This window comes from Haemorhous mexicanus, chromosome 5 (assembly GCF_027477595.1).
Source record: "Haemorhous mexicanus isolate bHaeMex1 chromosome 5, bHaeMex1.pri, whole genome shotgun sequence".
Taxonomy (NCBI): Eukaryota; Metazoa; Chordata; class Aves; order Passeriformes; family Fringillidae; genus Haemorhous; species Haemorhous mexicanus.
Genome location: NC_082345.1, coordinates 61781465 through 61809305, shown reverse-complemented (window position 1 = coordinate 61809305; position 27841 = coordinate 61781465). Strand labels below are relative to the sequence as shown.

Genomic DNA, 27841 nt, shown 5'->3' with positions numbered 1-27841 from the left:
GGGAAAGACATAGCATCGAGGAAGGATAGAAGGTCAGAGTGCCCAAAGCAAATGCATAAATCAGGGCCTCCAGCTAAATCTGCAGCCAGGTTTTATGCAGGTTTTGCATTAGCCCTGTTTTTAAACTGAAGAAAATCACTGCAAGTCCCTGTGTGGACAGTTCTTAACCCTTGCTCCTAGCAATCTATTGAAGTCAGAAAAAGTATATAAGCCAAATCAATTCAATTGCTTTTAAAATTAGAAGCTTCAGGCAGGGATTTTCACCAGGTAAATTGTTTTGAACCTAATTTTGGGTGAACTTAGTGTGTTAGTGTCTGTGGGCAAGGACTTTAGCCTTGAATTCATGACTATACAGTGTTTACCACTCACTGTGGAAGTGAGAACATCACCTGTTATTCTTTTTATCTTCCTTTCAGTCTCTTCAGCCAGTTTTTCTGCTTCTTCTTTCAACTGCTTCGCTTTTTCTAGTGTTACTTTTGGAGGTCCTTGGGTTTTTAGCTTTTCTTGAAGAATGGTGTACTTTCTTTTAACATCAGTAAATTCCTGTAACAAAATGTCATTACTTAGTTTAAGAGCATCTCATAATTAATCTGGTGTACAGAAGGAAGTTTTTAGTTTTTTTAACGTCCTTCTTGAACCAAAGTTTAGATTCCCCATTCTCTTAAATATTAAAAAATATATCCTAATTTGTAGACATTGAAAAATGCTTTGCAAAACATGATAGAAATCAATTAAAACAAACTGCCAGTGAAGTAATGTAAAGGAGAGGGAGTGGTAAGGATATAAAGAAAATATTATTTAAGATATTTAAGTTTATGCTGGTTTTGCTCCGGTTGATAGGGCTTTTCTGTAAATTTCATTTTGCCATAAGGCTTAATTAAAATTTGATGACTTATCTGTAACAGCATTGAGGTTTTTACATTTTCAATTGCAGTAATATTTACTGGCTAATCTGTTACCTGCTGATCTAGGTTGCTGTTGAGGCTGCAGTTTAGATTTTGCCTATGGTTCTTATAACTTGGAAGTATGGCCATGTTCCAAGCTTGTGGTGTGGGTACTTGGTTCTTGCCATTGTAGCAAATTTCTAGCTGCATTTTAAAAAAACTGAACTACTGGAAAGCACCAAGCCAATCAAAAACTCCGAGTAACTCCCACAGCAATTTTCTCTGAAGGAGAATGCCACAGGATGAATTGTCAGGGTGCTTCCATCACTCATGTATTTTAATATCTGGTTTTGTGATTTGTTCTGTTGTGTTTATTGGTGCCCATGGTGACTACAAGTCTTATACACAGTGCAAGAAAAAAATGTCATGAAGTAGCCAGAGAAATGTGTATGTTTTCTGTCATTCAAGCAAACAGAAGTGTATGCCAGAAACCTTAAAATAAAACACAAATTCTTCCTAACCATGGCATTTTACACTGTATGGCATAAGGAAAATGTTAAGTTTGTATGACAGCATGGCAATGCTTCTGAAGCAAAAATACTGTTATATATGGAGGAAGGTTTATTTCCCCTTAACATGTGACAGAAGGGCTTACAATTTTCATTTTCTGGGCTTGCTTGTGAGCTGCTTCTGCCTCTGCTCTTGCCTTTGTAGCTTGATTCTTGTTCATCAGCATTTTTGCCTGCCATGTGGCACTTTCATCTTCCACCTCAGTCTGTTTGGCTGACAAGTCATTTAGTTTATTGTTTGTCTTGTTCACTTGGTTCTCAGCCTAAAACAGAGCAATTGAAGGCTGTGATTTCTTATGCAATGTCCATCCAGCTTGTGGAGCGTGGTAATGAGGGACTGTCAATGGACTAAGAGACACTTACGCAGTATGGAATCTGTGTCACATTCTGGTTTTGTTTATTTATCTTAAGGAAACTTTAGAATGAAGTATCTCTTTCTAATAAATCTAGCAAATAAATTAAAATATTTGCAGCAAGATACCTGAGAGATTTGTGTTCTGATGCCTTGTATCTCTTCATTTGACTTTATGATGGTGCTTTTGGAGTCTCCTTGAGACTTCACAACATTTTTTAGTTTATTATTAATTTCATCCACTGGCAGAAGAGCTTTAGCTGCTTTGCTAAAATGGAAAAAGGGAAGTATATGTAGTATCGTGGTGTGGTGAGCAAAGCAAGAACACATTTCACATGCACCCATGCTGACATACAGGAATGTTTCCTCAAGTCCAACAACAACCATTAAAATTGTGGTAAATTGGTAAAGCAAAACCTCAGAAAAGGACTTTGTGGGGGGGCACCTGAGTTGCTGTACTCAGGGTGAGGTTGGATGCTGCTGGCTGCCTGGTGGTGCACAGCTAGTAGGGAAGACTCATGGGTGAAAAAGTTTTTTCTCTTGTTGGGTTTTTCTCACCCTTATTCAAACCACCCAGTGAGCCAGATGTAATGCTCCACCAGGTTCAAAGTGGAGTTAAGGAGCTGCTTTGGCCCCTCTGACTCAGCAGGCAGAGGAGCCAAGAGCTGTCAGGAGCTGGCTCCTTTCAGCATGTTGGCTGCTGCAGCCTGAGTGGCAGTGGCTCCTTCCTGCTGGAGAGGCCCTGTGGAAAAGGCAAGGTGGAATTTCCATCTGAACCCTCCTTCCAGTGCTACTGCCAGGGGAATGGAGCAGTCCTACTGTGCACAGTGCCACCCCAGCTGGGGATGACACACCAGCATGAGAATACTCTACTTACTCAGCTTCTTGTGCCTCCACCAGCAGTGTCTGAGCATCCTTCCTTCTTTTGTTTCTCTTATTATTCAGTTTGTACTTCTCACAGTGGTTCATAACGCTTTGGAGCTTGCCAAGCATGCCTGCAAGCTCTTGTGGAGTCAGGGGAAGGTTTATTTGCAGAACATAATTTGCCACCTTCTCAATGTCTTCTGGAGGTGCACTCTCATCTGCAACAGAAATGGAGCTGAGAGTATCCTGAAGTAGCTCCTTCCTCCCAGTAAATGGTCATTATGGCTGCCTACCCTTTGAGTTATGTGGGAGAATAAAGCTGACAGGCACAGCAAGGGGGTAAGAGAATTATCTCCAACATTTTGTAATTTAATATTATGCTTCCAGATACTGCTGTTAGTGTTGTCAGAACTGGCTGAAATGAGGATTTGAACCTACTTTGAACTGAGTTATTAAAATTCTGATGTAGGACAGAGCCTGTGGAGGGCTTTAAATCAGTGCCCAGCACAGCTAGATGTGTCAGAGCCCATTTCTCCCTTGGCCCACAGATCAAAGAGGTGCTGGTGAGGCTGGGATGTGAATGGAGATTTCCAGGCTGGCCAGTGGGTGTAATCCCTAACCTGGAGTTGCCACAATATTGAGAAAGTGGTTCCTTTGCTGGTTAATGAGAAAGGCTAAGCTGCAGAGGGAACTTGGGTCAGACTTGCATAGGATGGGAATTTACCATAGAAAAAACCATATTTTGACAATTCCCATTACAAATGAGTTTGTCCTAGCTTTTTGCTAAGAGGCAGAGGCACACACAGTGTAGTCAATGTCTCGAGAAGTCACATCATCAGTTTTGTCTTCTGTTCACTTCTTTTTATACAAGACCTTGTATGATAAAGCAGTTGGGATATGTTAAATAGTTGTGTTAATCTCCAGAGTAAGACAGCAAGAATTAAATAGAAGACATTTAGTGTGCAAACAATAGTGCATTCTTGAGAGCTATTTTCTGTAGAAATATATTCATCCAGTATCACCATTCACATTAATGTCAAGTACAGCAGATTTAATGTATTTTTAGTGTTTAACTGTATGCTTCTCAGCTATTTCTGTTCTTAAACTTCAATTAACAAAACAAAGATTTGAAAAAATTCTTCTAAAATTGTTAATAAATGCTGTATATCTACTAAGAAACATAAAGAAGAGTGAAAGATGGAATTTTCAGTGGCTATCATTAAAAAATCTGAGACTCTTAGGCAATCAAATGGACCTAAATCTTCTAAATCAATAAAATAATGTAAATTTTTCTGAACAAAAGAAGTCCTCTGTCCTCTGCCCTTGCTCCCATTTGGACGGAGAGATATGAATGCCAAAAGACTGCAATCCGTAGAAATTTATGAGATCAGCTACATTGAAGAGATTAAAGAAAATCCTGTCACATTTGAACGCCTTGATGTGCATCTGCTAAAAAAAACCTTGGATCTGTTTCCTACAGCATTTTTCTGCAATCCTGAGAGTGGAAATTTTTTGGGGTAGATACGGTTGTTTTGTTATTTTTTTTTTAGGAGAGCTGTGAAGTTCTACCAGAATCCTTTGATTCCTCGAGCTTTATGGAGAGGATGGAGTGGGATGTGTCCTAATTCCCACGCTCCCTACCGAGACCCTGTATTTATGGGCCTGGAAGAAGGGGGGGGAATAACAATTTGAGGGTGCATTGGACATGCCTGGCCATTATATATTGTACTAAATTATCTTAGTAGTCCTTTACCCAGATAAACTTGGAACAGAGAGAGTTTATTGGAATTAAACTCAGTAATAAAACATGATAATCAGAATGTAACAGATGTATTGTAAAATTGATACAAAGTACTGTCACCTGGGAGAAAGGAGCACTAGAAAAAAGGGATTGAAAAAGTTTGCACAGCTCAGGATGCAGATGAGAAATTTCATGCACACACAGCTAGATCATCTTCTGGCCGTCCATTACGCTGTATTATATTGGAACATATTTATGAAAAATGAGTCAAGAAGAACATTGCATATTTACCTAACAAGAAGTCTTTCACTTTTTGGATGAACTCCTTAATGATCTCTCCATCAACTTCAATTTGATTCATAACAGTCTCCAGTTGCCCATTAAATTGTGAGCCTTTCAGTTTGCTGTCTTCTGCCATTTTTCTAAAGCTTTTAACCTGGAAATATTATTAGAAACAGCAGTGCCATTTTCTGGAGGTTATCTGCCTCTGCTTTACAAGTTGGGCTCTGACACAAAGGTAATTTTGATCAGGCCTCAGCTGGAATCACTTGATGTGGCTTTGAAAAGTAGTAGGAGATCTCTTTGGGGAACTCCAGAAGCTGCTACAACCTGGGCTTCATCTGGCCTCAGAAATAGCCTAAATCAAGCATTTTTTCCTCTCTGCAACCACTGCTAAACCACATCCCCCTCCTGTTTCTAAAAAAAGAATACTGACAGTTATTGCAGTATTGTAGCTTGTCAGTGATCAGATTCAGATCAAAGCAAATCTTATCAAATGTAGATCTGATTAGAGAAAAGGTAATTTCATTTGTCATTTCATACTGGACTTGCTGTTAAAAAAACAGTTAAAGAGGACACAAGGAAGGTAGAATTCAAGGCTTGTCTTTAAAAATTGTTTCACCACTAAATTAGTATTCTTGATAATTTAAACAATAACTTTAGACTAATTATCAAATTTCAATGGTATTTTACTTTGGTAGGTGCTTTGCCTTCAAGAATGGCCCAGGTATATCTGTGGTCTGCAGAGAGAAGAGCTTTGGTCTTTCCCCATGCAAAGAGAAAAATGCTGATGTTTTTATTTCTGAAATGTCTCAGAATGGTTCACTCAGATTCTCACGGAGGTGCCTGAGGCTTGTGCGCAGCCCAGGCGATGTCCCGGCAGCCCGGCAGGCGCCCCGGGCTCGGCGATGCCTTTGGCTGCCGCCGCTCCGTGTCCCGCGGCCCCAGGGCGGTGCCCCAGTTGCTCATTTCCAGGCCGGCTGGCTGGGATGCAGCGTCGAGGGAAGTTTAAAAAGAGGAAATGGATGCCCAGGCATCCTGCAGGGACAGGACAAAGCCACAGCAGAATGTAATTTCTGCTGGAAAATGTGCTTTGCCTATAACTGTAACAGGCATCATCTCTGACTGTTAATAAGAACAAACTCCTTACTGCTGCTTTGGGATTTGTCTGTTTTGTTTCCTTGGCATATGTTGCATTGGCCACACTTTATTTGAATTACTTTTCACTGCTACTGTGCAGTACAGCCGACTATTTGATGCCCTCTTAAACATTACTGGGGGCAGAAATGCTTCATCTTGAAATTATTTTCAAAAGTAATTTATTGGCAAACATAAGAATAGTATGAAGTTGTATAAATAGAGCTTAACACCATGCACAGCAGTAATCTCATTGCAATAAGCATGTCAGGCTACTGACAAATGGTGCCATTTGTATCTTTCTCAGTAAAAATTTAGACAATTCTAGCCTGAAGCCACCTACTGCCATAGACACAGGGCACCATGACTTTTCAAATCAGCAGCTATGAGGAAGATCTAGATAAAGCCAATCGCTTTGTGGGGCTTGCACCTGGTACTCAATCATGATAGGCCTATGATGCTGGGACAGAGTCACCACTCTATCACCACTCTTTGTCCAAAGAGCAGGTGAGTTTTTGTAGATTTGAGACCTCCCAAATCTCATCCTCCATCCATTTCACTGAACAAATTTAGGTTTGATATACAGCACCTGATTCTCAGGTTCCTGTAGCTGAGTAGTCAAGTTATTTAGCATCACAGCAGTCTCCTCAGCTTTCCTGAAGGCCTCAGAGGAGAGAGGAAGAGCTCCATTGCAGTCTGGGCCACCACACTGCCTTAGTCCATGACTGTCCTGGCACAAAGCTCCCCCACAGGCTGCTGTGGCACATGGCTGGTCTCCTGGAACACCACAGATCTGCAAGAGGGAAGATGCTTATGTCAGGACTCCTCTGGGGGCCTCAGATACACTCCTGAGGGAAGGAAGATGTTTGACATCATATGAGCATTGAATACAGGATAGGATATTCCCTAAGACACAGCATCTGGTCTTTATGAAGATGGGTGTCACTGCCAGTTAGAGGTCCCTCTCCTCTGATTTGAAGGATGCAATGGCAGCATCCATGGCTCTGAGCATCCTTGAGGAGCCATTTGTTAGGCTCCAAGTGTTGCAGCGAAACCCTTGCTTCACTCTTCTTTAGCAAAAGGGCTGAAACCATTCCCTAACTATATCCAGCCCATGGGTCAATGGCCTCTTCTAAAGGATCCAAGTAACCTCTAACAGAACAAGGTGCCATGTCTAGTCTTCCATGTATTTTGGCACAGATATGGAACCTATAGGCTTAGGTGGATGATGTCTTCCAGATTTGTCATGATTTGGTGCTATCAGGTATTTACTGCTGCCCTGCAGAAGAACAGAAATCCCCTTCTTTCCCAGAGGTGACACAAAGGATATGTGAGCACTCCCTAACCACTCCAGGACAAAGTTAGTTGTCTCTGGTTAGTTTAACTTACTCATGGAGGAGGTTTGCCTTAGTCTTTCTGAAATTACTCTGATGACCTCTTGAGACTAGAGAGTGCTTAAACAGTTCCTAATGCTGGGAACAATGGCTTCCAGAAGGTTGGAAATAACTACAGCTGAGAAGTGCAGTTGTTCTGATGTGATTGGCTGTGGCAAGGAAGTGCCATTTTCCAGATTTAAAAATGCATGTAAGCACCCTTTTAAAATAAAATCTACTACAACATCAAAAAAGGAGTGTTTTGGGTTTACTTTAGCTTTCATTCAAAATCCACAGCACCTACCTTTTCATTCAGGTTTTGGATGTCAGGGCTCTTGATCATTCTGAGCTGTTGCAGCACACTGCTTGTGTTTAAGACCTGATGGTCCAACATAGTGAGGGCGTCGTTCCTGATGTACTCTGAGTGTCTTACAACAGGGGTTGTCCCCCTGGTCCTCTGTTCTGCCAGCAAAGATACTTCAGAGTGTTTCCTAATGTTGCTGATGGCCTCTGTACCAACAGAAATAGGGTTTAGTACCAACTGCAATTGGTTGCATTCAGTTTGTGCGTTTACTTCAATTCTGGACAATTGCTGAGTGACAGGTGATTCACTGGCATTTGATTTGGGAAGCAGAGAAGGGCAGGAACTGCCTTTCCTCAACCAAGCCTTTTAATCCTTTACTTATCCAGTTGCCAGATAGAAGTAGTTATCAATGCTCACAAAACCTGCTAAACTAGATGAAAAACGGGTGGATCCTATGTCAGCCTCAGGATGCCAAGGTGTTTTGAGAAGGCAACAGAAGAGACAGAAGTATAAAGGAAATGCCATTACTGACACTAACTGCTGCTGATCTGCATTCATCAGTAGCTGCCATTGTTAATTGGATAAAAGCTCCTGACATTTATTATGTTTTAGGCGGGAAAATTCTTTCTGCCAGTTGTCATGAAATGATCAGCTGCCTGATTGTGAGTCAGGAAAGCAACCATCCTTTCTGCTCAGCATAGCACCCAGCAGGTAAGTGGTCTGCTAGAGTGAGACCAAAACTGACATTACAAATGGGAATATATGAGGGCTTTTTTCTCTCTGGAAAATCCAGTTTCAGAACTGATGAATTTAAAAAAAGCACTTCTGTGATAAGCTAATAGGCCAGGGTAAAAATGCTTTCCAGCAGGAATCTTGTTTAGTTAGTGAAAACTTTTCCTTAAGTAGGCTCAAAAGGGTTGGAGAATATTACATTTTTTGGAGATTAATAGCCTGAGAAAAGGATTCAGACCCTTTGCAACATACATAATTTAAAGCTGTTACTGCTGCTGTCGAGGTTTCCCATATCTCTGGAGAGCCCAGATTTGTGCCCACATTCCTAGGAGAAATATGTCCAGAGCCAGAATTGATGTGTCAGCAGTGAAAAAGTATTAGAGGTCTCTGATTAACATCCCTCTTTGTGCTGGTAATTGACTCAGTTACGAGCTGAAGTTAAAGACAAGACACTCAAGTCCTGTGTGCTTTGATTCAGGCTCTAAAGCCCTTGGCTGTGCTTTGATTGAAGCTGAACAATGTTTAGTTATCATGTGGAACCAGGGCTATTTATTTATCTTGTAATTCTTGGAAACAATACACAGTTTAAAGTTAGCTCTTAATACAAAATACCTGGCAAGAGACTGCTACGTCTCTTCTAAGCCAGAGATTTTTTCTGTGCAACAATTCCATTGCAGGAATATTTCACAGTGGTTCAGCTCTCCATTAAGTGGCCTAAATGCATTTTCCACATTTGGTTTTTGATGGAGCTGTAGAGATTCCAAGTTCCTTTTCATTAAACACAGCGTCTTAGCACAGGTTTGATTTACAGCCTAGGAAGATTGTCTCACTGCATTATGGCACCTCAGCTGCTGCAAAGCCAGGGGCCAATCTCATAGACTGCAAACATTCTTTTAAGGGCAGCTGCATCTTGGTTTTTCCAGTTGTTTTAATTTATCATTAGATATTGATGTTTCCAGGTCATCTAGCTGAATGTATGCCTGTGAGGAGGACTCCAACTCCTGATCCTCTGCACAGAGACATAGGCAGGAGCTCATTCTCTGTGTGTGTCTAGGGCACAAGTGCCAGATGTGCCCCAGATGGTGCATCTACCCCAGCAAAAAGGAGAGGAAAAGGCAGACAGAGCCATAGCTAGGATATGCTGCTGGTCCGAAAGGAAGATGGGCTGAGGAGCCAGTCTCTCTCCTGGGTATCAGAAAAGCTGTTTATCTTGAGGGAAATGTTATTCTTGTGCTATTATATGCTTGGTAGCAGAACCAATGAATATTTGTGGCCTTGATAGGAAATTCATCTTAAATTCAAGGTCTTCCCCTCCCACACTCCCATGTGCTTTTTATAGGGCTGTTTATCTGTCTCCAGAGGCCAAAGATGAAGTGGGTTTGGAATGTGACCAGAGAGCACCATGGATGTTTCAGGTCTGTGTCCACTGACCTCCCTGGGATTTATTATTTATTTGCCTTTCTGCCCTTCTGCCTGTGCAAGACTCAGTTGAATGGAGAAGTGGAGCCTGGGACAGCTGTGCTGGCTGCTTGCAGAGGGACCTGGGCCCAGGAGCTGCCCCAGGGGACTGCCAACTACAACAGGGCACAGGAGCCCTAAATCTTAGTTAATCCCTCTTTTCCCCTCTCCCATTCCCTCCACTTCGCATTTTTGTTGACTTTTCCTTATTTTTTCTTTTTCCTTTGTTTTTATTTAAAAAACAAACAAAAAAAAAAAAAAACCCCAAACCAAACCAAAACAAAGAACCAACTTGCCTGGGCCAAGTTTTTCTTGCCTGAATGAAACACAGAGGAACTGTAAGTGGGAGTGCATTGCTTTAAGCTTGTGTCTTCTGTGGTGAGCACCCTGTCTTCTGGGGGTTCATATCTTGGCAGCCATCTCTTTGGAGAGGATTCTGCTGACCATCTCCTGCCATTGTGGGTAATGTAGCATCTGTTCAAGATCCCTGCTTGATGCAGCCCCATTTTTCTCCAGAAACCAGTGTGGGACATCATCATCACAGCTATTAGCAGCTGATGGAGATTATACTTAGCTCAAGCAGAGAGGATGTAATTCTTTCAAAAATGCCAAGGAGCTCAGTTCTGCTTTCACATTTTTTGATGATGGAGAGCTACTTCTGTCCCACATAAAGTCAAGTATTTTCCCATGGGAACACTAAGAAGCTGCACTGTGACACTATGCTTTAATTAAATAAACTGTTCCTGTACAAGATTCTTTGAGTATTCCTATGAGCAAGAGGAGTCAAACTTGGTGGTGGAATACTTTGCTGTTCCATTACATGTGAGTCTGTACTGTGAAAGTGGATTTCTTTTATATCCTGATGTAAGCATTCGGATTTATGAGACTTCTGACAGATGTGACCCTGGCACATGCATCTGAGATTTGGGATGCCAGAAATCACAGCATTTTAAGACAAAAGAGAATTTGGAAAGTCAGTATAAAATGTTATTAATGTCAACATTTTTGTGCTACCATAGGAAGCTAAGGGATCTTTGAAATGTTGTATGGTTTAATGATGAGAAAGCATTCCAAAATTTCAGGGAAAATGTCCACCCATTTTAATTAATTGTTGACTTACCTTTGAAGTTCAAGTACTGAAAACTTTGGTGCAGATGTATTTTTTGTTGTAGAAGTTCAAACACTAGGTTGGCTTCTTCTGCTATATCTTCTATGCTCTTGTTGAGGTCAGGAAACTCAAAGGGTGAACTGTGAAGGGGATCCATCTGTGCTACTTTTTGTCTGAAGGGGATAAGACAGTTATGCAGAAGTCAGACCAGATTGTTCTTAAACTAGAACTGAGTGACACAATATTTTAGAGGGCAAGAGATACATTTATAAATAAGCAAAACCATTTAATTATGACTTATTTAGAAAACCTTTAGTATGAACTGGAAAATTCCAGCATTTAAGTATATGTCTCTATGGGTTAGGGATATATTAAGAATTATTTTGTCCACAGATCTATTGAAAACAGTGACTTAGTAGACCAGCATCTGTGTGCTGATCAGAAGTGTAACTTGATATGTAGGGATGGCTGGTGGAGTCTGGGGGAAAGACAGTTTCTCAGCAAAGGGACTTTTCTAGGAGCAACCTAGCCCTTACTGAAGGTAGCCCTGAAAATCCCTGATGCCTGAAAGGGCCTCCAGTGAAAGGACAGGATGTCTCAAAATGTGTTCAGTTTCAGAAATGGCATCTTCGAAGGCTTTGAAGCGCATGTCACAGCTGGGCATCCGTCCTCCTTTGTCTTCCAGCTTTGCTGCAAACCTCATTAAGCTCTGCACAGTCTGAAGAAGAGCAGCAATTTCAGCATCCCACTGATCAAAACAAAGATGACACTGAGGGCAGGAGGGAAAGTCCTTCTCAAAGCCGCGGCCACACTGGTCGCAGAGCCGGCCGGTGACACCAGCACGGCAGTTACACACGCCGGTGGCTTTGTCACACGTGGGCTGGCGGGTCCCCTCCAGGTTACACTCACATGCTGCAAGAAAGGAACAGCAGGTTACATCCAGTTGTTCCTTTTCTGTGGGATTAATGCATGAAAAAGTCCCATTTCAAGATAATAAAAGCAAAGCAGTGTTTGAGTTAGAGCAAGGTGGGCTGCACAGTAGTGGCTCTTCTTCATCTCTGATTTCCATCTTAACCATTGAAATAGCAATATAGATAAATCATATAAACACTTGTCCATCTCATACACACAAACATATGAATGCCCTGTTTCCTCTGTGAATATAAAAGGTAAGCCTTTATGTTGAGGCAATTTCTACTGCAGTTGTCCCACACAATAATACTTACAAACACAATGCATCTGGGGATTGCCAAAGTAGTTTTCCTCACATTCATTACAGCATCTTCCACTGTAACCTGGCTTACATGGACACTGACCTGTAAGCTGTAAAGACAGATAGGGTGGAATAACTTCCAGCAGAGCCATAGGGCTGAATACACATTATTTCAGCTGTACAAGGACTGCACCAACACTGCTTGCCCACAGTCTTTGAACACCATGGTTTACACAGTATTGGCCCAGCTTTCCTACCTTCCTCCTGAAGGTCCTGAAAACAAAATGCACTCTGAGAAATGGCTTTGCTTCACTAATGTCAGAGATTTTGTATGTTCCTCTACTGATGCTGTTTGAGAGTTCATCCTCTGACAATGATCTGAGAGGATTCTTTTCCTTTGCAAAACAATTATTTTTTATTTTTGCTAGATTTAAGAACTCATCATAACATTTCAACGTAAACTACACAATATATCAATTGTAACTGAAAACCTTGAGGGTATATTATGCATGTTGCCCTAGAAAAAATATTTTGAAATTCAGCTATTAAATTTATTCCCAGGGAATTACAACTTTGATAACTGCTAGTAGTTCTTTGAGGTCAAGAACTAAATTTGATATAAAAAAAATAATAAATCTAATAAACTGGAACAAACAGAGAGCATATTGAAAGAAAAATGTGCAAACACATCAGCAAGATTTGAGGATAAGGTCCTGGTGCTCTGAAGTCAATGGCAAAATTGCTGTTGACTCCATGGGACCACAATTTCATCTCTATATTCTGAAATGCTTTTTAATTTTTTCTACATTCTAGCCCTGAAATATGCACAGGAATTAAAGATGAGAAAAGGTACTCTAGTAGTACGATAGATGAGGCTTGATTAATGTAATGGCCACAGCTGCTACTTTATGAAAATAAACACTTAAAAAATACTCATCAGACTCTTGGGTCCAAGCTTGGATTTCCTTCTTCCCTATATACACAGTTATGAGGTAGCTTTTTCCTGTGACATCTTTTTACAATGTATTTCTAAGATCCACTTGACAAAGAAACAACATGCAAAGAGAAATCGCAAAGCCACGTTATCAGAACAACACTTTTGATTTAATGACTCACTGTGGGATTGCACCAACCACAAATTTCCAAAGAATTTTTTTGTTTCAGGGTATTTGGCAAAAAAGCAATCTTCATATATAAGAGGGTCCCCACTTTGCCATGTCAGAACACCAGCACCCTGGTTCCTGGAAAACAGAGTAATTTTCTTGCCTGGTTGCACTGGTTGCTTTGGGAGTTTTTTGGATCACAGTCACACGTCTGACATCCTTTTCCACTAGCCAGGTCCCAGTAGCCAGAGGCACACTGGTCACACGTGGCACCCAGCACATTGGGCAGGCAAGGACAAGCTCCTGTGGCTGGGTCACACAGGCAGGCTGCATCCCCCCCCGGGCACATGGCAGGCTGAACACCTGCCAGATTGCACCTGCAGCCTGGAAAAAGAGGGACAATTACTACAGCAGACAGAAATACAGACAGCTGATGGACAGTCAGAGCTGGATATAAAGCCCATGCTGCAGGTTCACTTTTAGTGACCTTGAACATGTTTAGTCTCATACACATTACCTGTCTTTCTGTAATAATTTATATATGGCTTTGAGAAAACTTACTGTGAATGTTCAACCCTTTGAATACAGGCACAGAAAATGAAGACTCAGTGTATTTTGAATCTTATTAGAATGCAATGTTAAATATGTTGGGCAAGGATAAGTTGATTTACAGTAGGCATTATCCAGCGTGGGAATCCCCAGTAAGCCAAGTAAGATAAGAAGCCCTCCTTGTGAAGAGCCAAAAGTTCTTGCTTAACAATTTCTGACAGACATCTTCCAAGAATGAACAAGGGATAGGCTTGGACTGAATTTTAGAGATTCCCAGAAAAATTGTTTCTTGACTATGCTTATAGTTATCTTGGCCATAAAAATGAAATCTTTCAATCTTCTGTGAAAATGAGTTTAGAGAAAAACTGGGAAGAAGCTTGTGCCTTGCTTTTCCTTACACTCCTACTCTTCTGTTCAAAGAGCTGAATTACTGTTGTGTCCTCATGGAATCCATTCAATTGCCTGAATGCTCTCACTCTAGCCACTTAATGAAAACAGCTGGCAAGGCAGGAAGTTCAGCAAGGGATCATCTGGTTAACTGAGCTCTGAGCTTAGCTGGTGTCAGCCAGCAACATGGATAAACAATTATCACTGATTCCTTTACTTTTGATTCCTTCCTGAAGAAGCTGAATGCATATTTATTTTTCTAACAGAGAGTACTGCTTTCATTTCACAAACGAGTATTTCCTAGGAGTGATATTCAGTATGAGAGCTAGTGAGACTTGGATGACAAAGAATTTAATAAATGCCATATTAAGTTATTTGTATCACTGATATATTTATATTTAGTAAATAGAGAAATATATTTGTGATTCTTATGTTTTGCTCTATTTATCTGCTTTTTGTCCTCCTTCCAAGGTCTAGCCTTTCCCTATAGCCCATTTTTTAAAAACATTTTATTGGTAGTAAAACATAGTTGCAGTGCTGTTACTTACTTTGACAGCTTTGATTGAGGGCTGAGCCAAAATAACCTGGTTTGCAGAACTGGCAGTTTGGTCCATGGGTGTTGTGTAAACACTTGGTGCATTCCCCAGTGACCCTGTTACAGGACTCTGGGTCTGTCAAATCAATGTTGTTATTGCAGGGACACGGTGCACAGTCAAGCCCAGGGCTGCTGGGGTTTTTGTAGAACCCACTAGGACACTTGTCACACTGATTGCCTGCCAGAGGAAGGTAAGAATATTGCTGGCTGATGGAATTCAAGTGAAACATGCAATTTCCAGTAATATTATTAAAAGATTCACTGTCTGTTCAAATGCACGTTTTCAGTGGAAAATATCCACCTGTTTGAGATCATTGCACTTTAATTCTCTGAACAGTTTAAATTATATCTTCCTCACTGAAGTCTGATGGTAAGACACCCTTCTCATCCCAAGTTGTTTATACCAAGGAAGCCCTTTCAGTAAGAGCAATTAGGTGCCACATCATACAATACCTCCAAGCACCTTTTCCCATCAAAACCCATTCAATGGCAGTAGACAGGGTTATCCATATTTGCAGGATTTTCCTTGGCCCTTCACTCCAACAGCAGCATTGGAGGGTGGGGGATACCCAGGAGTTCAGATGAACTCTGATGCTCTGTCCTTGCTTGCTGGCATTACAACTAGTACTGCATTTTGTCTCAATGCCTGCCCTGATTTGGGTGCATCCTCTGCATCTCAGAAACCATTCTGGGCAGACTGGTGTTTCTGAAACTACATCCACTGGTTCATCTTCAGCCAAGGACTCTCTTCCTTCACTGTGCTCCTCAGGACCCAGAGCCTTTCTCAATCTCTGAGAAAGTGAGAACACTGCTACAGAGGTGACCAAGTCTTGCTGGAAAGGAGCAGGAGCAATAAAGTCCAAAAGTGAGGAGTGCAGTGATTTCTGAGGACAGAAGTCCCCTGGGTGAACACCAACATGAATAATTTTGACCCTACAGCAATTACTCAAGCAAAACCACTCTTGACTTATAAAGAAACCTTGCCTAAGTAAAGATGACAACATTGGTTTAATTTTCAGCAGTGATTCCCATTAAGCTTTGCTTCCACCAGAGATCTTTCTAATGCCCAAGGGAAGGGAAATACCTTCAGCTTTCCCTTCAGGAATTCAACCTAAGTCAACAAGATCTTAGGAAATAAGGAATCAGTTTGCTGCAAAAATATCTGCATTTCATACAGCTGAGAACAGAAACCCCATTTCTAAAATGACTATTTGAACCATGAAACAGTTACTTTAAGGCCTAATGTCAAAGAATTTCCTCTATATGGAGAAAAACTTTCTCTAATTAGGAAATCTTACCAGCTCTTTTTGCCCTAATCATTCCCATTTGGGCTTGCAATGCTTCTTTTTCAGGTAACAAGCAACTGCAGTTCTCCCTCCCTCTCCCCACCAGATTAGCGTAATGCCCCTGGAAAGGAGGAGATTTCCAGAGAGTGACATCAGAACATTAAATTACTGTATCCACATAAGTGAATCCCTTTTGAAAACGCTAACTGCACAATTCCCATTCTTCCTAGTCAGAACTTAGCCACATAATTTCAGTAAACTTGAGTGCTAACTCTTCTTAGCTGTTTTATTAGCATTACCTCATTGTCATTTCTGAACATGTGACAGGTGGAGGATGATAATTTTTTTCTCTTACATTAATTTAAGTAGTATCAAAACCAATCCTTATTTTGCTTCATACCTGAATATCCCTCGAGACAATTACAGACAAGCTGTGCAGACTGGGAGTCCTGGTAACAGGAACGTGCAAAATACCTATTGCTCGTAGGTGCCCCTGGGCACATGCATGGGTGGCAGGGTTCTCCATCCAGAGGGTTTCCATAATAGCCATCCATGCACCTGCCAAAGCAGTCAACACAAAGCAGGACAAATTGTCAAGTGCTTCGTGCAGGTGAATCAATATACATGTATATTTTGAAATTAGTATTCCAGATCATTGTAATGCTATCTCCATCAATTGGTAGAGATATATCAAGCTTCAAAGGTGTTCTAAAATGGAAAATCAGAGCTGCATTCTCAAAATCTTAAGCAAAAGGAAAAAGACATATGTTTTCCTTTCAATAAATGTTTGTGAAGACTTTCACCTACTCTGGAACAATTTTAAACTGAATGATTATTGTTGAGGGGTTTTTGCAATGGATATATATATATATGCACAATGCAGTCTTCATAGAAACTGAGTAAGGTCACAATGCCCTTGGAGGACACGAAAGAAGAAGAACACACTCAGCAGCAGACGGTTCAGGATGTAAAGGCAGACAAGAAAACCACAGCGAGACGCATGAAGAAGAAAACCTAACTAAAATTAACTGAAAGCTTAAAACGCGTTAACAGAAGGATTTAACCAAACATGTATTAGCTTGAGGCGTGAACAGTAGAACACAGTACAAATATATCTTGCTTTTTGCAATAAATTGGCTTCTCTTGATCATATTGATCATGGCATGATGTCCCGTTCCTGATTCTCCTCAGATTATGGCATATCACACATGCTCTGCATAGGCAGCTAAAAGCTGCCATATAAAAATTCTGTATATTTACCTATCAGCACATATATTCATCTACTTCCATCCACACATGCACAGAGTGGTTGGCATGACAGTAAAAAGTGCTGGCACAGGCAAAAAAAGCAATGAATCCTCAAGAGTACTCAGAGAATACTGCATATTTTAGATGCAACATATGTATTAAGCCATGCTCTGACATGTTCTGCAAACCTGGAGTAATGGCTCTTTCAAGGTGTTGGTGCCTGTGCTGTTACCCGAACTGGTAACTGCTCTCTGGGGGCTCAACCACCCTGCCCACCACCGCTGTCTCTACATCCCAACACCCTGCAGTCCTGCAGCTGCAGCAACGACTACACAGAGGCTTCTGGAGCATCCTCAGTCTTTGATCTGTTCTACTATGGCAAGTGGGAACACAGCTCTCCCTATAGGCAAGGCTAAAAGACTTGTATACAGGCAAGGCTAAAAGACTTGGCTATCTGATTATCCTTCCCCTGGGGTCTGGAGATCCTGCAAAACCACGGGGCAAAAAGTGTTTCAGTCTCCCATTTTTAATCTGTTTGCCATCTACAAGTAGATGTAGAACAGCCAAAGACTCTATCATCTAAAAGCACTGCAGGAAAAGCTCAACAGGTTTCATGAGGAAAATCTCTTAAAAATTAATGACAAGGTACAGTCCAGCCAAACCAAACTAAACACACTTAATTTCGATGTCCATGTTGAACTGTGATACTGCTGCCAGTGTACAAAACAAAAAAGAGGAGCAGTGCTCTGAATGGAGCTGGAACATGTGGGAAAAGTAATTTTCTGGTGACACGGAACTAATATCACCAGCAAAGAGGGCACGTTTACTTAAACTCCTTGAAGGTAATTGCAGGTATTAAAATGAGTATTCAGCACAATATTCACCCTCTTGGCTAGCCTCATGCTGAATTTTAAATTTGAAAGCTGGCAATTTGGAACCTGGCAAGAGTCAGTTTATCCCACACACAGTGTTTTGTGCATGTCTCCAAGTACATGGTGCCATGGCGTCCATGTCTCACCACTGCAATGCTGGGTGCATGCCCCGCCTGCAGTCCAGCCACAGGCATTGCATGCACATTCCCACATGCAATAGGCAATAGTAATGAAATAGGTACCTGACATTCAGCAGCCAGGCCCAGTTCCATGTTTACATGTCAATGGCCTGTTAAGGTTATTGATGTCAAAGACCTGTGAAGGTCGTTGGTGCATTTGCAGGCCCTCAGCTACACAGGGGCTTTGGAGACCACGAGTGTCTGTTGGAGCTGTGCAGCAGTGCCCATGAACTGACCTCTCGCAGTGGCTTCCAGCGGTGAAGCCGCGGCAGTTGAGGCACTCTCCGGTCAGAGGGTCGCACAGCTCCGTGTGGCCATGACAGGGGCAGGGGCGGCAGTGGGGAAAGCCAAAGTAGCCAGGCAGGCAGCGGCTGCAGCGTTGCCCATCCACCTCTCGGCGGCAGGAGCACTGCCCCGTCACCTGGTCACACAGCGTGCTCAGCGAGCCTTGCGGGTGGCACTCGCACGCTGGAAAACACCGAAAGCAAAGCTGGGTCCTTAAAGCATTCCTGCCAACCCAAATCATCACTGACGCTGCTCAAAGGCAGCAGCGATGGAAAATTTGTTATTCGTGGGAACATTTTTTATATTGCTTCACACATAATCCGGGATTCAAAGCCCTAAAACATTGGGGTGTGCTGGTGGTACTGGTAGTGGTGCTGGCTGCAAGGCACTCACCATAGCAGCCATGGAAGCCGAAGCCATAGCTGCCTGCAGAGCAGGTGTCACAGCAGCGTCCCACGACGTTGGCTTTGCACTGACACTGGCCCCCCAGCTTACTACAGCTGGCATTCAGTGACCCTTGGGGATTGCACTTGCATGCTGTCAAGGGGAAAGAAAATCAAAACATGTTTGGTTGTCAAGGAGCTCTACTGCTCTCATCAGCTTGCAGGTTTCACACTTTAAAATAGGTAGGAAAGAGCTTGATTATTCTTCTCATGGTTCACTAAACTGATGATGCCACAGTTTAGATCATTTGATGGTGTAGCACCAGTGGTGATGGTATATCAGGCGCCAGCACAAGTCTTGGTGTTGCCATTGCCACATTCAAGGCATTGCTTTCAGCACACATTTGGGGTAGGACAGAAAGGGAGTAGCAAAGCATAGATCCAAATAAAGACATTGTGAAGTCTAGAAAGATTTGCTATAAATCTGCATCTAGCTGAAGCACTGGACATAACTTACAAGCTGTATTTAGTTTGCATCTGTGTACTGTTTGTTTCCTTCTGGACAGCTTGGACTAACTTGTTGGGTGAAAATGCTCCACTAACCCACAGAGGTTTGCCCAGGATGCTCTGGAAAGCACTAGAAAACCAAAGTGCCACATTTCACTGGGAGAATCTTGTCACTTTAGGAATCAGGCTGATAGGAAGTTATCACAGCCCAAGCCTAAATGAAGGGTTCACTGGTTGCACAGCTGTGACCTCATTGCTTGATATTAGAGTGAGGCATCAATGCTAAAAATTGTCCAATCCAAGCAGATGCTATCACTTTGGAGGCATTGCTGCTAGGCTCCCTGAAAGAAGCTGGCCACCAAAGTAGCCCAGAAAGGCCTCTTCTGTTTCTGGAAGTGCAGAGAAGTTCCATTTCTCTGGGCCAAACACTTTGGAAGTTCCCTGAGCTACTGAGCCCAGCTAATGATGGGTCCAGGAGGCTGCCTAGGAATTTCAAACCCCACCTGCCACTGCCTTTGTGCTGCAATATCATCAAGGTTTTCTTGGTGAATCTCTTCCAGGACACCAACTTATGTATCATCATGTCTGGAATCTTACTAAGGCATTCAGCTAGCCTACAGCATCTAGAGAGAGAGCTTAGAAACTTCTCTGTCGTTTAAGAGCAGCCAGAAAAGAAGGACAATTATTGCCTTGGCCGTATGGTAAAGGCATCTGATTCAAATGCTTTTCAGAAGACACAAAAACACTGCCACGGTCCCTCTCATGCTGCTCATGAAGCCCATCAGGAGTGATGAACTCTGAGATTGATGCCACCAAATGTTTGCAGGCCACGCAGGGTTCAGCAGGATATACCCTGCACATCCATGGATATTGCATGCTGGACAGCTTCATTTCTACACCACTGCAGGCTCAGAGCTCTACAGTCAACACATCCTACAAACTCAAGGGAAAGCCAGCAGCTGCCCAGAAGAGCTGCCTGTGCAGGCTGGTCCTTACCGACAGCGCCGTTGTGGATTCGGGCTGACAGGCTCGCTATGAGCCGCGCGCATGCTTCGGGCAGGACGTGAGGCCCAACTTCAGATGCAATTTCAATGCAGTGATACTTCTGGTACTCATCTAAATCCTTTTCACTGCATAAGTTCTCCACAGACCCGATTCTGGGAATAAGTCCAAGCTTTGTCGTTAAGAGAGAAAAGAAAATATTTTTGCTTAGATATATTGAAAACCAGAATTTCCCACATTCTCTTAATGTGCTTCCCATTGCAGCAACAGAGGCCTGGAGCATTGCTTTCCAAATCTGCAGTTGTGCCATTCTGTCATCTAAATTCACATTTATTCTCAAGGTCTAAACATTCCCTGAGTTCTTCAAATAAGAGAGACTGTGTTTAAAAAAATAAAATTATAATAAGACCTCTGATATATGCTCAGAACTGGTCTTGCTGTGCTGTGTTAGTGACTCCAAAAGCAGTGTCTGGCCAAAATTTTTACTTTTATTACTGTGATAGGGAAAAATCAGCTGAAGGTTCTATGTCCAAGTATAGCCAGCCCTTGCCTGGTCCAGTTCTACAGGAATAATTAGAGAAACAGACCTAAAAATATTTTTCTCAAGAGAAGGACCCAAAACTAACACCCGGTTCCTGACTTGATGGAAATTTGGGAAATATCTAGACCTGATTCCCAGGAAGTACAAGACTAATTTTACTTTTCCAATATAATCTTTAAAAATATCCATGATCCCAACAAATTAGAGATATTTTAAAAAACTTAAGTGATGAGGAGCTGTACAAATTTATATTCATAGCCACAGCATCTTATCAGTAAATACATATGGACTGTGCTCATGATCAATGAGCAACAGATAGAGATACATGCCACGTATGTAACAAGTATGACTTAAATTGCTCCATGAAAATTTAACCAGATACAATTCTGCCTTTCCATACAAAAATATGCAAACAATGCCAATGGAGAAAAACAGAAGCTGAATTTCTATTAAAACACATTATATCTTATTTAAAAATACTTCTAGTAAGTCTGTAAAAAATAAAAAAATACCACTGTGTATAAATACAACCCCAAGGGACTTGTGACAGAACTACTCACTGAGTCAATCAAGATGAATGATTTTGAATTTTTGTCAGAGGCAGAGGGCTGGGAAAAATACACATCCACAAAATATTCTGTTCCCGGCTCCAGGCAGACTGGAGTTTGCAGAATTGCAATCCTGTTTAGCAGAAATGAAGCACAGTTATAGCCAGGAGTCAGGACAAGGCAAGTTTACTGAATGTTGTGAGCTCTCCCTTCCCTCTGTGCCTGCAAACTGATGCATGCAGCCTGGAGCAAGCCCTGCTGCAGTGAGGAGCACACCCAGCCAGCCCCATGCTTGACGGCGTTGGGAAAGCTGCAGGACTTCTGCCAGATGATTCACTAAAAGCCATTTAATCCTGGGGAGATTAAACTGAAAATGGCAGGTTTTACTGCTTCTAGCAAGGGGGTTTGCAACTCACTCTTCAAATTCATCCTCTCCTGTCCCTATTTGATCAAGACATTGGTCACATCCTCTTAGCTTCTCTCTATTCTTTACACAGGTCCAAGCTGAAAAGCTGGTTTTGAAAGTAGACTAGGACAGTGAGTTTAAGTCAATATTTCCTTTCTATTCTGAAGCAGCTGCAGTTGGATTTTCACCAGAGCAACCAACCCTAGCTGGATCTCAGGCTGCTCTCTTGGGTGTGGCAAACCAAGGACTGGGGCATCAGACTCTTCCTTAGACCCTCTGTAGTATTGTGGCGTGCCAGCAACAGAAAAGGCCACACATGTGTTTCTGATATTCCCACTATCCCACACATGTGTTGCTGTGCAGTGCTTCAGTAAATGATTTGTACACAGAAGATCTGCAGGCAAAAAGTCAGCAACAGTCAGACCTCTTTGTAGCTGGGAGAGGCAACTCATGTGGCTCCTGTGAAAGGACCTTGTTTTTGCAGTGTTGACCTGACAAGATACCAGCAGGCTGGATGGCAACACTTGCAAGCCAGTCTTCCAAGAGCTATAAACAAAAGACAAAAATTATGGCTATATTTTGTATCTGAAAAACCTGCTTCCTCTTTGAAAGTGTAAATGAAAGCCATCTGAATCACTGCACACTGCAGTGACGAGACAGACTTTCTCTTTATTCTTTACAGCACTGAAAAACAGTGTTATTTGTGAAAAATTCATTGTATTTGCAATAGATAATGAAAAGCAGAGACGGAAATGAGACCTCAGCTGGTTCAAATGGAAACAGCTCTGTTAGAGTCATCGGAGTTGTTTCTTTTCTTAGCATAGTGTTTTTCTAGAGATATCCTTCATTAGCTGCCTTCTCACACATCTAATAAGAAATAGTAAACATAAAAGACTTTGTATCAAACATATTTAAAACCCAACTCTTCAATCCTTATTCAGAAAAAGCTACCTCAAACTAGCCCACTGAAAAATTGTTCCCATGTTTTAAGACACTGGGAGATTGTTTTGCCTCAGAGTGCCAGTCAGAGAACAGAACACAATAGACAGCAGGAAAATCTTGAGTTGGGGGACTGTCCCAGAGAATTGCAAAAGAGTAAGGAGTTTACAAAAGCTGGTACCAATAAAACACTTGCGTGTGTTTTTGAAAACATGGGTAAGGGCCTGAGTTTAACCAGATTTGGATTAACAATGTCCCTAGACATGCCATCATCATTAAGAAATCTTCTCCAGGCAAAAAAATAATAATTTGGCTATTTTCCTACAATTTTCACACATCTCAGAGTCCAGATGGAACAACTGGGAAGCAGGAGGCCTGCAAAGGGCCTGGATAAATATCTATGCAGATGACTCCTGTCTGTACACATTTAACTGCCCAAAAAACCCAGCTAGGAATACATGATGCTTGTCTAAAACGAACTGCATTTTCCATGTGTTTGATTTTTGAGTAAAAGTCCAGTCCAAGTAAAGCTGCCAAAATAGAAACACTCAGAAGATGAAATTTTGGCCAATGCTTAGAAAACGCTTTTAGTGCAGATTTGTCGTATTTGAGTAGAAAGGGTTAAGGGGGTCAGTGGAGAACATATTACTTGGTTGGCAAGGCAATTTGTTACTGGGTGAAAAACCAAGCAATTTTAATTTTTGATATAAAGAATAGGACAAGTTGCTCATCCTAATATTCACAAAATAGACCCCTGATCACAACATCACAAGACACACAAGACATCACAAATACCTCAGGCTCATAGCGAATTGTGATATCAAAGTCCATAGCAAAGGGAACATTGCTGATGGCAAATCTCAGCCCAGCTCCCCTGGGAACACGGGCAAAGCCGTGTCCTGTCCAGGTGACAGCCCGGCCAGCGCTGGGCTGCCGGAACACCACTGCCAAATCTGAGTCCTGTCCAAACTGCATCGCACCCTGCAGAGACACATCAGCATTTTAAATACACACAGAGTCAAATTACAACAAATACAAAGTCAGAAAAAAGAAAGGAAATATTTTTGCCACATTGTTTGCTTATTTTAGCCATCAATCTCATTTTCTGAACAAGCTTGAGATTGACAATCTAAGAACTCTCCCAAAGGTAGGATATTTAGGCACATATGTAAAGGAAGCTTCCTATAACTTTGCAGCAACAGCAATAAGAGGGACTAGAATAATACACTCACCTCTGAATATCTGGCATCTCCAAACATTCACATTGCAAACCATAAACTGAGTAAGCCCGATTTCATACATGCCTGGACCTTTCCATTATAAGCTAGATACATAAATATCAGTACTTACAATGGCTGCACTTAAGTGCAGGAAGTATCACACTAATGTCTTGGTAAACTTGCTGAAAATGTCTTGCAACCAAAGAAAAAGTTTACCTTTCTTAAGGACTTTTCTCTTCCAAAAATTAATGGAACTTGAGTATACAAAGGCACTGGATATAGCAGAGCAAGACTGTCAGTATGAATAATAAAATGTCCAACCCAACTGTGTACCAAAAAGTTGATTTGTGTCAGGATTGAAATGTCTAAGACTGCAAATCCAATGTGCTCAGACATTTCCTTGCCCTTTGTTACAAAATAAAATTTTATTATTTGGTGTAAACTTAAGTAACTACTCAACTACTAATTTACCTGTTCCAGTCCAGATTTCCTTACAGTTCGTTTCTTGTTCTTGTTTAACACAATCTTTCCATTTTCAATCATGAACTCATAGCCTCTTTTCTGGAAGTAGATGTCACACCTTGGAAGAGTGCTTGGCTGAATCTATGGAGTAATAAAAGAGGAGCAGCACTGTCTCAACAATGTTGAAGGGTGGTAAGCAAGTAAATGAAAGTCCACATTCTTAAAACAAGATCTAGTCTCGCTGGGAGAAACTCTAAACTGTGGCCCAGCAGCTGCTGGAAATCTTTTTCCCTCACTCCTTTAAAATTAACTTGCACTTTTCCCTCATAAGCTATGTCCCAGACATCTGCTTTCCATTTAATTATTGGACTGTAGGATAATTACTGATTGTGATTATAGCTAAATATTTGTGGATGCGACATGCAAATAAACATTTTTTTATTATTCTTTATCTATAGTTTCTACACATGTCAGAGAAAAAATGTTAGCAAAAGCATAGACAGAGGAAGGGATGCATTCCAGGCTTGCACTCACCATGGAGAACAACTACCCCCATGTTGAAGGGGAGGGAAAAAATTAATTTTTCTAAAAACTTTACAGATGGAAGCCAAATTCTTGAGGAAATTAGGCTACAATCAATGCTGTTATATAAGGCAGCAGGAATTAGTCCAATGGAGCAGAGAGTAATTTGTTTCTTCCCTTGCTGGAGATTTCCAGAAATAAAACATTTCATGAGAGCTATTGGCAACTCAGATACTTTCCTCTAATTTAAATAATTAAATTTATTTCTCTAATTCATGCTAGACCAGCCTGCACTTAAGAAGAAGCAAGGGCAGCTTTGCAGGCCATACCACACTGCAGTGACTGTACCTTTTTAACAGCCACAGTTATGGGATAGTCATGTCCATGAAAAACAAACTGACAATGGCCATGGGGCTTGTTTTGCATTTTCCTGCTAAAGAGCTGCTCCCCAAGCAAGCGCTCTCCTCCTCAGCCTCAGCTCCCATGTCACCACTGCAATGATCCCCTCTCAGTACAACACCTAGAAAGCCAAACACCTACCAGGGGTGCAGAGCCAGAAAGGGGCCTTGCATGCTCAGCTTCATAAATATAATAGTCCAGGGGTAGAAAGAAGAATCCTGGAGCCGGCTCGTTGCACTGGCGGCTCACAATGTTGGGCAGACACTGGCACTGACCGTCCTTCAGTGAGCACCTACGGGAGGGGTTGGAAAAGGGAGGACATCAGAGTGGCACAGCTGGGTCCTCACAGCATGAGGGCAGCTCACACCCACCCTTGTTCCACCTTTGCTTAATTTCTCCCATTGCTGGATTACCTCCATTACTAAACTTCTTCCTATCACCCACCTCCTCTGTTTCTGATGCTGGATTTATTCAATGCTATTTTCCATGACTTCAGAGTTCACAGCCTCCTTTGTCTTTGTTCCATACCTGAAGCACTGATCCTTTTGTTTCCTGAGCATCTGTTACTTTCTATTCTTGTATCATTTATTGTATCTTTTTCTATAAGAATCACTATATCACGATTCTTAATAATCTGTCACCCACAATTATGGAGGCAGGACATGAGATCAGAAGGACCTTTGATGTGATATTGAATGTTTTCATATGCTTACATGTATATTTAACACACCAAGTGATTTACTCGGCCACAAGGAGCTGCTCTACAGCATGGGACTGTGTGCTCCTCTGTCTGAAGCCTAACAGCAGTAGTGAAGAACCCTGCCCAACAGATTTTTGGAGGAGCCTAACTAAAACCAACCTTGCTTCTAAATCATACATTTCAAATAGGACCCAGAAAAAAAATTCTAGAATTTAAAGTAGGAGGCCAAGTTAAAAATCTCATCTCCGACTTCTAATTTCTAATAATATTAGGGCCTCTGGTTCTCTCGAGGCATATGTTTTATATTTCATATTAAACACATCTAGGCTCAACCAGATTTAAGGTTGGCTTCAAAGGAAATAGGTAAATCCCTTTACCACAAATAAATTTCCAAGATCTCCACCCAAGTTTACACTGTTTGTATATGATGAAATTCCATCTACATTCTCTTTTCCTATCTGAACTGTGGCTGTATTAACCTAACCAGAAAATCTAGCCTAAGAGTTTACAAAAATTAAAGCCAAGAAATAACTTGAAGAACTTTAACTTACAAATTACTCTGGGATCCACCAATATCACAGTCACATGGAGAACAGCCATACAAGTTGTTGCCAAGACCCCAGTATCCTGCCTGGTATAAAAAGAAAAGTTCTTTTATGGCAAATGTTTAAGTATGCAAAGCAAAACAAAACTTGTTCTGCTGGATGAACAATGGAGCGCTACTGCGCTTGGCCATGGGAGATTGCTCCTCTTACCGGATACCAGGGGTGCTCAGCCACTGCAAGAGCCAGATATTTACCCACTTGTACAAGCAAATTGCTCTGTAAACAGCTAAAATGGATCAAGGACATAATTTTGCATTTCCTTTCCTTCCTGGGAGTGCTCCTCCCCTGCAATTTAATTACACAAATATTTGGGAGCAGTGAAAGAAAAGCAGATGTGTCAATGCAAATTGGGAGCATACAGCTATAAAATTATTTTGAATTTTGACTAATTGTTTACTTTTGTGGCAATGAAAAGGTGTGAGATGGGTGAAGAGACTTCCACAACAACATGCAGAAGCAAACCCAAAAACTGAGTACATACAAGGCATCTTTCACAGCGCTGCCCTGTGGTGAACCTCTGGCAGAGGCACTTTCCCGTGGCAGGATCACAGACGGAGAAGGGCAAAGTGCCCAAGGGATCGCAGTTGCAGGCTGCAGAGACAGAAAAGTGCAGTTACCTCTGCAGGGCCCAGTGACAGCCCAGGACTGGCATTGACATTAGATGTGGCATCAGCATGACAGGCAGACTCCATCCTCCACATAGACACTCTGCAGATGAATGTGCCCCTGCACCCTCCAGCCCTCAGACTGCCCTGGAAATGGACAATTTCCTCGGTGGGTCCCTCTCTGGGGGGAGCAGAGGCACTGGCAGAAGGCCTCAGCAGTGGTTTGCCAAGGGCTGTGTGCTGATCTGCACTGCAGTCCTTGTGTGTGGCTGAGCACCTGGTGTGGGCATAATGTGCTCACAAACCCACAGTGCACCTGGGCAGGGGTGGGACATGCTTTCACCAAGCCTTTCTCAGAGGAATGGTTGGCTGGAAGTTCTCTTGGCAAGGCAGCGCTCCTGCCATCTCAATATCCCTTTTCAATTAAGATGCATATTTAATAACCTTTCTATTAACAATAGCCTGATCTGTTATATTATACTGT

General features: G+C 41.9%; 1 protein-coding gene across 1 annotated transcript in view; it reads right to left on the bottom strand.

Moving 5' to 3' along the window:
- Positions 1–27841, bottom strand: part of LAMB4 (laminin subunit beta 4) — a 39636-nt gene that overhangs the window by 1320 nt on the left and 10475 nt on the right. Inside the window, exons 11-33 of the mRNA XM_059847935.1 lie at positions 27234–27343; positions 26699–26778; positions 25589–25739; positions 24536–24667; positions 23640–23825; positions 22330–22451; positions 21512–21632; positions 20405–20582; positions 18912–19055; positions 18470–18701; positions 16335–16492; positions 14602–14826; positions 13281–13501; positions 12028–12124; positions 11338–11713; positions 10814–10974; positions 7504–7709; positions 6416–6619; positions 4702–4846; positions 2683–2887; positions 1935–2073; positions 1540–1716; positions 390–543 (exon numbers count right to left, since the gene is read on the bottom strand). Coding sequence (XP_059703918.1) covers positions 390–543; positions 1540–1716; positions 1935–2073; positions 2683–2887; positions 4702–4846; positions 6416–6619; positions 7504–7709; positions 10814–10974; positions 11338–11713; positions 12028–12124; positions 13281–13501; positions 14602–14826; positions 16335–16492; positions 18470–18701; positions 18912–19055; positions 20405–20582; positions 21512–21632; positions 22330–22451; positions 23640–23825; positions 24536–24667; positions 25589–25739; positions 26699–26778; positions 27234–27343 — 3924 coding nt within the window. The remainder of the gene's footprint in view (positions 1–389; positions 544–1539; positions 1717–1934; positions 2074–2682; positions 2888–4701; positions 4847–6415; positions 6620–7503; positions 7710–10813; positions 10975–11337; positions 11714–12027; positions 12125–13280; positions 13502–14601; positions 14827–16334; positions 16493–18469; positions 18702–18911; positions 19056–20404; positions 20583–21511; positions 21633–22329; positions 22452–23639; positions 23826–24535; positions 24668–25588; positions 25740–26698; positions 26779–27233; positions 27344–27841) is intronic.